Here is an 11,798-nt window from a genome sequence, read left to right on the forward strand (position 1 = left end):
AATGTATAATACTTAAAATGAGGTTTACTTTAGCATTTTTATTCATTGAAATTTTAATGTGATTTTAATATGATATTTTAAAACTTATTTTTAGGGAGTAAGCCCTGAACCAATTCATCTTAAGATTTTTTCACCCCATGTTGTCAATCTGACACTTGTGGATTTGCCAGGAATGACTAAGGTAAAGAGTAGTTGTTACTCATTGTGGGTATGGTCATGTTTGTTTTCACCTGAACAAATGTAGTTTTTCCTTAACCTCACATGGATTAATCAGCCTTTTTTTTTTGCAACTACCTTGATCTATTAGCAGCATTTGACATAGTTGAGTCCTTCTCTCTCCTTGAAACACTTTCTTTACTCTGCTTCCAGGATACCACACTCTAGAGGATTATTTCTGATCTTACTGGTCACTCCTTCTCAGTCTCTTTTGCTGGTTTCTTATCTTCTCAGTGTCTAAACAGTGAGTGCCCCAAAGCTAAGTTTTTGGACCTCTTGTCAAAGGGGTACACCTAACCTCTTGATGATTTCATCCAGTCTTTTGACTTTAATTATGAGTGTCTGTATGCTGACAACACTCAAATATCTCCAGACTTGTATATTCATCTTGTATATCCAACTGTCTACTTGACATACACACTTCAGATGTCTAATAGGCATTTCAGACTTGATGTGTCTAATACCAAATGCCTGATCTGTCCCTCAACCTGACTTGATCTTTCTACAGTCTCCTCCATCTCAATAAATGGCAACTCTGTTCTACCAGTTGCTTAGCCAAAAAGTTTGTAGTCATCCTTGACACTTCTTATCCTACACCCTACTTTCTCTGTCAGCAAATCCTCTAGCTCTCCTTACCTTTAAAATACAGGCATACCTTGGAGATATTGCAGGTTTGGTTCCAGACCACCTCAATAAAGTGAATATTGCAATAAAGCGAATATCGCAATAAAGCAAATCACACAAATTTTTCGTTTATCCAGTGCATATAAAAGTTATGTTTACACTATACAGTCAACCCTTGAACAAGGGTTTGAACTGCATGGGTCCACTTATATGTGGATTTTTTTCAATAAATATATTGGAAAAGTTTTTTGGAGATTTGTGGCAATTTGAAAAAACTTGCAGACAACTGCGTAGCCTAGAAACACTGAAAAAATTAATAAAAATTAACATACAAATCTATTATAAAAAGTTAAAATTTATCAAAAGCTATGCACACACAGACTGTACATGGTGCCATTTGAAGCAGAAAGAAATGTAAACATATGTAAAGATGCAGTATTTAATTATAACTGCATAAGATGAACTGTAGTACATACTGTACTACTGTAATAATTTCATAGCCACCTTCTGTTGCTGTTGTGCTGAGCTCAAGTGTTGTGAATAGCCCGTTAAAATGCCGTGTGATGCTAATCATCCCTGCTTGAGCAGTTCATCTCTCTAGTAAATCGTGGTAAAAGGTGATCTCTTGAGGTTCTTGCATATTTTTCATCATGTTTAGTGTAATACCGTAAACCTTGAATAACACCATGAGACCCATATGAAGTGCCACTAGTGATGCTGGAAGTGCTCCCAAGAAGCAGCGAAAAGTCATGATGTTACAAGAAAAAGTTGAATTGCTTGATATGCACTGTAGATTGAGGTCTGCAGTTGCCCACCATTTCAAGATAAATGAATCCAGCTTAAGAACCATTGTAAAAAAAAAGAAAAGGAAATTCATGAAGGCAGTGCTGCAGCTATGCCAGAAGGCATGAAAACCTTGTACTTTATGTGCAATGCCTTTATATCTTGTATTGAAATTTCAACTTTTGTGTGGGTGCAGGATTGCTGTAGGAAAGGCATACCTATAGACTATAACATTATTTGAGAAAAAGCAAAGTCAATATATGACAACTTAAAGCAAAAGGAAGGTGAAGGGTCTAAAGCTGTATAATTTATTGCCAACAAAGGATAGGTTGATAATTTCAGAAAAAGGTTTGGCTTAAAAAATGTCAAGATAACAGGAGGCAGCAGACAAGTTCTCAGATGCTATTAAGAAAATCATTAAGGAGAAAGGATATCTGCCTGAACAGGTTTTTAATGCAGATGAAAGTGCCCTATTCTGGAAAAAAATGCCACAAAGGACATTTATTAGTAAGGAAGAGAAGCAGGCACCAGGATGCAAGGAAGGAAGGGATAGGCCAGCTCTACTGTTTTGTGCAAATGCAGTTGGGTTTATGATCAGGACTGCCCTTATCTATTAAGCTGCTAACCCCCAAGCCTTGAAGGCAAAAGAGAAACACCAGCTGTCAGTCTTTTGGTTGCCCCAAAAGAAGGCCTGGACAAAGAGAACCCTTTTCCTGGATTGGTTCCATCAATGCTTTGTCCCTGAAGCAGGAAGTACCTTTCCAGTAAGGGACTGCCTTTTAAAGTTCTTTTGGTATTAGACAGTGCCCCTGGCCACAGGTGTTGAAGTGGTCTACTTGTCTCCAAACACAACGTCTCCTATTCACCCTCTAAATCAGGGGGTCATATGGACCTTTAAGGCTCATTACACATGGAACTCTATGGAAAGGATTGTCAATACTATGGAGGAGAACCCTGTTAGAGAGAACATCATGAAAGTCTGGGAGGATTACACTGTTGAAGATGTTGTTGTTATTGAAAAAGCCATGAAAGGTATTAAGTCTGAAATAATAAATTCCTGCTGGAGAAAGCTGTGTCCAGATGTTGTGTAAGACTTCAGGATTTACAACAGAGCCAATCAAGGAAATCATGAAAGAGACTATGGACATGTCCAGAAAAAAAGTGGGTGGGTGGGTGAAGGGTTTCAAGATATGAATCTTATAGAAATTCAAGAGCTAAAGTAGACAGTGCATGGGAGGAATTAACAGAAGATGACTTGATGGAAATGAGTACTTCTGAAACAGTGCCAGATGATGAGGAAGAAGATGTAAAAGAAGCAGTGCCCAAAAACAAATTGACATTGCATGATCCGTCAAAGAGTTCCAATTATTCAAGACTGATTTTGACTTGGTGGAAGAAGGATTGACACCATATAGAAACATTTTTAGAGTGAAAAAACAAATCAGACAGAAATTATGATGTATTTCCGTCAAGTTACACTGAGTGTGCCTGCCTCTCCTGCCTCCCCTTCTGCCTCCTCCGCTTTTTCTGCCTCTACCACTCCTGACACAGCAAGACCAGATCCTCCTCTTCTTCCATCTACTTCACATGAAGACAATGAGGATGATCCACTTCCACTTAATGAATAGCAAATAATCATCATGCCATAGAGTTCTGTTGTATATGTGTGTGTCTTCTTGTGAAATCTAGTAACTGTATGGCAAGAACTGTATGAGAGGGCTTCCCTGGTGGTGCAGTGGTTAAGAATCCACCTGCCAATGCAGGGGACACGGGTTAGAGCCCTGGTCCGGGAAGATCCCACATGCCGTGGAGCAACTAAGCCCGCGTGCCACACCTACTGAAGCCTGTGTGCCTAGAGCCCATGCTCCGCAACAAGAGAAGCCACTGCAATGAGAAGCCTGCGCACGGCAACGCAGAGTAGTCCCTGCTCGCCACAACTAGAGAAAGCCCGTGTGCAGCAACAAAGACCCAGTGCATGAGATGTTTTTGTGTCCTTTTTGTCATCATTGCCTAAGTACTCATTTTGTAGAACATCATGTACAAGACTTGTATTGAAATGGATAGCCTGTCTTTATGTAGGTATAAGGTGAGTGATATTTAATGTAAAATTAATAATGTGTTTTCTTACTATTTTATAACTTTGCTTTCAAAGAATTATATTACCATGCAGTATGCCTTTCTTTTGTAACTGGAGAAACTGCGTATCAGCCTATCATCACAGGTAAGTGGTTTCCATACTGTATTATGAATATGACTTTGACACTGTATGCTGTAAAAATTTTATAACGATTCACTCATTAGTGTATAGGCTAGGCTACTGTGAAGCAATCATATCGATTACACTAGGCTACCATAAAGCAATCTTATTGCTGCTTCTTTGTTATCAATGCGTGAATTGTTATATATGTAAATAAATATGAATTTCTTTTTTACATTATCTTTTCATTTTTGATATCTAGTGTCAGTAATAACATATAACATCTACAGTGATTTGTTATCATATAAGACAATATTGATGTAGGTACTGACAGAAGATTTATCTTGTAAACAGATGACATAAAATATTGATAAATACAGTATTGTAAATGTATTTTCTCTTCCTTACGATTTTCTTATTAACATTTTCTTTAGTTTACTTATTGTAGGAATACAGTATATAATACATATAACATATAAAATATGTGTTAATTGCCTGTTGTTGGTAGGGCTTCCAGTCAACAGGAGGCTATTCGTAGTTAAATTTTTGGGGAGTCAAAAGCAGACTTTCGACTACCTGAGGGGGTCAGTGCCCCAACCCTGTGTTTTTCAAGGGTCAACTGTACTTTGGTCTTTTAGGTGTGTAATAGCACTATGTCTAAAAAAGCAATGTACATACCTTAATTAAAAATACCTTATTGCTGAAAAATGCTAACCATCATCTGAATGTTCAGTGAGTCGTATGTCATCGTTCTGCTGGTGGAGGGTTTGAAATATTTCAAGAATTATTAAAATGTGATATAGAGACACAGAGCGAGCAAATGCTGTTGGAAAAATTAGTGCCAATAGACTTCCTTGTCACAGGGTTGTCACGAACCTTCAATTTGTAAAAAATGCAGTATCTGCAAAGTGCAATAAAACAAGGTGTGCCTGTATATCTGGAACTCTGTCACGTCTTACAGATTCATAGCTACCATCCTGAGCTAGCCACTATCATCTCAGCTGGATTACCGCCATAGTCTCCTAAGAGGTCTTCCTCATAATTTATTAACTAAGCAGCCAGAGTGGTATTATTAAAGTGAAAATTAGATTGTGTCATTCCTTGGCTCAGAATCTTTGTAGTGGCGTCCTACTTCACTCAGAGTAAAAGCTTAAGTTCTTAAAGAGATCTAAAGTATCTACTTGATCTGTCTCTATTACTCTTCTAGCTCCTTCTGCTCCAGCCTTCTGCCATTTTGTTCACTTTACTGGAATGTTCTTCCCCCAGGTATCTGCATGTACCTCTCCCTTATCTCTTTCAGTTTGTGGTCCTTCTCTCAAATGTCATTATCTGGGTGAGGTCTCCCCTGATTACTCAATTTAAAAGCATAATCCCGTTTAAAATAATAATTTAGAAGTATAAGCTTTTTTTTTTCTTTAATATTTATTTATTTGGCTGCATCGGGTCTTATTTGCGGCATGCAGGATCTTCTAGTTGCGGCCTGTGGGATCTAGTTCCCTGACCAGGGATCGAATCCGGGTCTCCTGCATTGGGAGCGTGGAGTCTTAGCCACTGGACCACCAGGGAAGTCCCTAAAAGTATAAGCTTTAACTAAGTATTCCTTAGCCTCCTGTTCACCTTTATTTTTTCCATGGCCCTACCACCACCTAGATACTATGTATATATGCGTTTATTATCTGCTTCTCATCACTAAAGCTCAGTGAAGGCAGGAATTTTGGTCTTTTTCTTATTCACTACTGTGATATAATCTGGTATGTAGAACAGTGCGTGAAATAAAGGTTGCCAATAAATACTTGCTAATTGAGTGAATGAATGAATTTTTCTCTAGGCAATTAATATTGACCAATCCTTAACATGGTAGACTTTTGATATTTGCAAGATTACATTTTGAGACTTCTACATATTACCAAATTCATATATACTGTAGTATATAATTTCATTTTAATTATCTGTAAATGGAGTAATACCTATATTCTGTGGATTAAATGGGGGAAAAAAAAAAGCTGAGCTGATTTTTATTACTAGTTCCTTGATCATCTCTTTTTGGTCCAGGTGCCTGTAGGTGATCAACCTAAGGATATTGAGCTTCAAATCAGAGAGCTCATTCTTCGGTTCATCAGTAATCCAAATTCCATTATCCTCGCTGTCACTGCTGCTAATACAGATATGGCAACATCAGAGGCACTTAAAATTTCAAGAGAGGTAGATCCAGATGGTAAGGACAGATGTTAATTTTTAATGAGGTGCTTGGTTAACATGGTAAATCTACCCTCGAGAGGAGTTTTTATTTTAAAAAAGAATATCTCTAGCTGTTAATACACATTTAAAAATTAATGCTTTTCTATTTTACTTATATTATCAACTAGAAATTTTGATGGAAATGGATAAATTGCTGTACAGGCTAGGCAAAAATACTTCACATGATGTCCATATTTGTAATGATTACCTAGTGATTTTAAAATAAGAAGATGGCTTCGCAAAAAGTTTGTTTTGTATAAATAAAATGATTTAGGTTTTTGAATGGCTGATTTCTAAGAATAACTGTCATGGTAGGTAATCATTGTAGACTATTATAGTATAGTAGATAATTATGGTATCTACATTCTGCAGAGGTGCAAGGCAGAGGGGATTCTTCGAAATATAGTTCATACTGTGAGTCAGTATATGATACCTGACTAATGCTGCAGTGTGCATCTTATATAAGATGCCAGATTGTAAGTTATTATTGCTGCTAATAAATGTATGCTTTGCTGCATACAGGAGCCATTTTTTTTTTCATCTGAGTATTGAGGGTCTGTGGGCAGTGTCATGTTTCTTATTTCCTACTGTGAATAAAAATTTAAAATAAAAATTTGGTAGGAAATGTTAGTGCTAAGACTGCTAATTAAAATTCCTATAAATGGGGTCATTTCTTAAAATTTTTTATTTCAAGTTTTTAAGAAACTTATATGAGTAATTAATGTTCATTTTAGATTAAAAGATAAACTATATCAAAATGTTTATTTATATTTTATTTTTATTATATAAAGTAAACTGTTAGGCATTTTATATACATTAATTCTATTTTAAACTGACCCTTGAGCCATAAATAGAATCATACTTTTGATCTAGTAATCTTAATCTAGTAATATAGTATAAGGAAATAATCCAATCCAGTATTATTTATAAAAAATTAGAATCAGTATATGGCCCACAGTAGGAATGATAAGATAATAATAGAATATGGAATCATTAAAAAGGATGATTTTGGTCGCGTAGCACAGGGAGATCAGCTCGGTGCTTTGTGACCACCTAGAGGGGTGGGATAGGGAGGGTGGGAGGGAGGGAGATGCAAGAGGGAAGAGATGTGGGAACATATGTATATGTATAACTGGTTCACTTTGTTATAAAGCAGAAACTAACACACCATTGTAAAGCAATTATGCTCCAATAAAGATGTTAAAAAACAAAACAAAACAAAGATGATTTTGTAGATTTGGACCAAAATACAAAAATGCTTCTAATTGAAAAATGCCATATGTAAAATTGGACATTATACAGAGCAGCTGAAACTCTCATACATTGCTGGTGGGAATGGTATAGCCACTTTGGGAAACAGTTTCTCAGTTTCTTAAACAGTTAAATCTGTAATTCCACTCCTAGGTTATTTACCGATGTTAAATGAAAACCTATGTTCATGTAAAAAACCTGTATGCAAATATCTATAGTAGCTTTATTCTTAATCTCCTAAAACTGAAAACAACACAGATGTTTCTCAAATGGGGAATGAATAACTAGACTATAGTGTGTCCATACCGTGGAATACTACTCAGCAATAAAAAGGAATGAACTATTGATACATGCAACAAAATAGATGATTCTTACAAGCATTATGCCAAGTGAAAGAAGCCAGACTCAAAAGGCTGTATATGTGATTCCATTTATATAGCATTCTGGAAAAGACAAGACTAGGAATGGGATAGTACAAGGAAATTTTGACAGGGGTTGGGGGGCAATGGAACTGTTTTGTTTTGAGGTAGTGGTGACATTGCATTTGTCAAAACTCATAGAACTGAAAAAAAGCCATTAACCAAGAGATGTTTAAACTCTCATCCCTGGATCCTATCCACGCTGGCATGGTGAATAAATTCTGGCATTTTGGTGGCAATGAGAGGAGCCAGCGATTCATTGAGCGCTGTATCTGGGCCTTCCCCACCTTCTGCCTGCTGGGGCCTGAGGGGACCCCTGTGTCCTGGTCCCTGATGGACTAGACAGGAGAAGTGTGGTTGGGGGGTCACCCTGCCTGAGTACCGGGGCCAGGGTCTCGTCTCTCATATGTTGTTTGTCCACACCCAGGCTCTGGACAAACTCGGCTTCCCCGTATATAACCATACAGAGCCAACAAAATCATACAGAAAATTAGTCACAGTCTGCATCATATCCCATGCCCTGTGACTGGAACCAGTGGAACTGTGTGCCTCTGTGAAGCAGCCCTGAATCCAAGACAGTGTTGGGTGGGCTGGTTATGTGGCAAGAGATGCCGAGGGATGGGCAGAAAGAAAGAATAAATTGTAATGAGCAAAAAAATTCGTGAATTTGTGCTCTGCAAAAATTCACTCACTAGGCATGAGTGAATATTAAACAAATTTTTAAAATGCTAATTAAAATAGTTAGCCCAAAGAGCTAATAAAAAATAACGTGAAAAATTTTAAAAATTAAACATGATGATTAAAAGTAGTTTTTAAAAAGTATTTGTAAGCAAAGGTTAGAAAAACATTACCAAAATGATGGCAACGGTAATGTTAGGTGGGATTATAGATTAGGATTTTCCTTTATTAATACTTAACAGCTTAATTTAATGGGTCATTTCTTTTCTTTTTTTGCATTTACCAGGTCGCAGAACCCTAGCTGTAATCACTAAACTTGATCTCATGGATGCGGGTACTGATGCCATGGATGTATTGATGGGAAGGGTTATACCAGTCAAACTGGGAATAATTGGAATAGTTAACAGGTTAGCAATCAAGAATGGGATAAGAATTGCAGCATTCTCATTTCAAAGCAAATCTGAATTTTTTGAATCGGTCTGAAATGTGATAGTGTCCCTACTTTTTCTACTTCTACTATAATCTTGGTATTGCTAAAGAATTCATTGCTCTAAAGGAAGAAAAGAGATTCACTAAAGCCTCCTGTAGATATTTTTAAATAGAAAGTGTTTCTAAAGTAAGCACTGCCACAAAATGGAAGCAAATTTAATGGCTAGGCTTAAAAAATCCCTGTCTATTACGTTATGTATGAGGAGGGCACTGGATAAAAAAACGTATTATTTAGTTTACACCCAGTCAAGAGTTCTTAAGGTGGTAGTATTTTAATAGATCGGTTTAACCCCTAGCATTAGTGATTCTATGTAATTGCCAGGAGGTGACTTGGAGAAATTTTATTAAAGGTATCCTAATTATAAGTAGGTGAAATTAAAAATTGTGGAAAGGAAACTAACTACTGTTGAGTGTCTACTTAAGTTTTAGATGCTCTACTGTGAGAAATTTGTAAGGGTATCTCTTTGAACCCTTGCAACGTCCCTGTGAGATATGTATATTGGTCTGTTTTATAATCAGAAAACTTAAGTTATACATTTACCAAAGTCACATGGCTGGTGAAAGCAGAGCCAGATTCAAATGGAGATCATAGTCCAAAGCCTTTATAAAATAGGAAGCACTGAAATTGTCATGAGATCTGGGTTCTACTCCTAGTTCATCTACAAACTAGATATAATGTGGGTTTAAATGGCTCCTAACATCTTTGGTCTTAGACCTTTGAAAATGAAAATGTTACTAAGTGATGTCTTTACAGTTGTCTGCTTCTAATCACATGTCCTTCTCCCTCACCCCTACTCTTTTTTTTAAAAATTCCCATTATCTCTTTTCAGGCAAACAGGTGGTATAAAACTGTTTGTTGTATTTGTAGATGGCTACTCTTCAATTTAGTTGCCTGTCCATGGATAAAATATACAGTTGATTAAGACACATATATTTTCACCTGTTTATCCCTGTTACTGAAGAGTACTGCTTTTGACTATAGTTAATGGTAATAATGAGGCCTAAATTATTCAGGCATTGCTTACTTAAAAGTCACACAGTTTGAATCTTGGCTGAACTACTTAGTATGTGACCTTGGGTAAGTTAGTTAATCTCCCTGGGCCTTAGTTACTTTGCTATAAAATGGGATAATACCTATTGCATAGACTGATTGTGAGAATTAACAATTCATGTCAGACATTATAGACAATGCCTGGTGCCATCATCATCATCATCATTTATAGGCTATCATCATCATCATCATTTATAGGCTATCATCATCATCCTCACTATCCAGAGTACTTAGTACCACAGTTGACTTTAGTTGAACAGTTTTGTTATTTTTCAACCTTAGGAGCCAGCTAGATATTAATAATAAGAAGAGTGTAACTGATTCAATCCGTGATGAATATGCTTTCCTTCAAAAGAAATACCCATCTCTGGCCAATAGAAATGGAACAAAGTATCTTGCCAGGACTTTAAACAGGTAACGTTTTTTACCTTTTGGAAAATGAGATGTTTCTGGGTTGCCAATAGGTGTCTGAGACCTTTGATTATCAGTTCCTTACATCTTTATAATGTCCTTGTCTGTAAAATTTCACTTTTTGTTTCTTGTGTAGTAGGTTCTTATAATGTAGATATTTATTTTTATTGAGGTGGTTGGCATTAAATCATTGTGTAGTCTAGGAATGCTCAAGTGAATTTTAAAATACCTTAATCATGAAATTCTTGACAGTCATTTTACTTTTGATGATAGAACTAGATGGCAGATGACTTCATTTCCATTTTGTATTTCAGGAACTGAATTAAGATTTATAATTTTCACATAACCTATTCTTAATTTAGGATGTCTTCTATTCCTATTCATAAAAAGAATGTAAACTATATACCTTGAATTCTGAGTATGCACTGATGGTAGAGGCATTAGAAGACCTTTCTAAATAATTTATAAATGACTGAAGTAAAAGCTATTTTCTTTTACTTTTGGGTTATTCCCTAAATAAATTAAAGGCTGATGGATATGTATCTTAACAAGATTGATTTTCACTATGCTGAGTACCCATTGTAAAAGATAAGTTGGAAACCAAAATAACATAGGTAGAATTGGATTGAGTAGTTTACTTTCTTTGAGGTAACTGCAATAATATAAAAAAAATTTTTTTTTAATTTATATTTGATTCTCTAGCAGTTGCTACAATTTGATGGGTTGAAGGCACACTTAAAAAGCATTTACTAAGATGGTTTCCTTCATGTCATTTTTTTCAGGCTACATATTTACCTTCTAGTCTAAGATTGCATTATTTCCTACCAGGACAAATTGACAGGTTTCCCTATTATTTGCATTTTAAAATTTGACCTGCCTGGGTCTTCAAAGTACACAATTACTTTAAAATCCTTCCTTTCTAACCTTTGTTAGGCTACTGATGCATCACATCAGAGATTGCTTACCAGAGTTGAAAACAAGAATAAATGTTCTAGCTGCTCAATATCAGTCTCTTCTAAATAGCTATGGTGAACCTGTGGATGATAAAAGTGCTACTTTACTCCAGCTTATTACCAAATTTGCCACAGAATATTGTAACACTATTGAAGGAACTGCAAAATATATTGAAACTTCAGAGCTGTAAGTAAGAAATTTCTCTATGGATTTGGTTACCTGGATTGATAGGTTAGATAAAGATAAAAGATAAAGATCTTTTGTTACAGTGACTTAACTCTGAGATTATCTGATTGTAATTTATTATCTGTAAAACAGGAATATCATTTTGTAGAAATGGTAGATAATGTCTCATATGTATGTAAAATGCTTTATAAATTATGTAAAGCACGGTAAAAGTTTCAGGGCTTTCTTTAAAAACAAGACTTTAATTGATAAGCATTTATAAAATTTTCATAATTTAAAAATTGTTTGTTTTTTTAATACA

At 35.8% G+C, this 11,798-nt stretch overlaps 1 protein-coding gene across 3 annotated transcripts in view; it reads left to right on the plus strand.

Moving 5' to 3' along the window:
- The window catches only part of DNM1L (dynamin 1 like), a 71,070-nt gene that overhangs the window by 45,405 nt on the left and 13,867 nt on the right, over positions 1-11,798 (plus strand). For all 3 annotated transcript variants that reach the window (XM_068560905.1, XM_068560906.1, XM_068560907.1), the window contains exons 5-9: positions 95-181; positions 5,873-6,035; positions 8,693-8,813; positions 10,229-10,360; positions 11,291-11,497. In XM_068560905.1, coding sequence (XP_068417006.1) covers positions 95-181; positions 5,873-6,035; positions 8,693-8,813; positions 10,229-10,360; positions 11,291-11,497 — 710 coding nt within the window. The remainder of the gene's footprint in view (positions 1-94; positions 182-5,872; positions 6,036-8,692; positions 8,814-10,228; positions 10,361-11,290; positions 11,498-11,798) is intronic.

The sequence above is a fragment of the Eschrichtius robustus genome, chromosome 13 (genome assembly GCF_028021215.1).
Source record: "Eschrichtius robustus isolate mEscRob2 chromosome 13, mEscRob2.pri, whole genome shotgun sequence".
NCBI lineage: Eukaryota > Metazoa > Chordata > Mammalia > Artiodactyla > Eschrichtiidae > Eschrichtius > Eschrichtius robustus.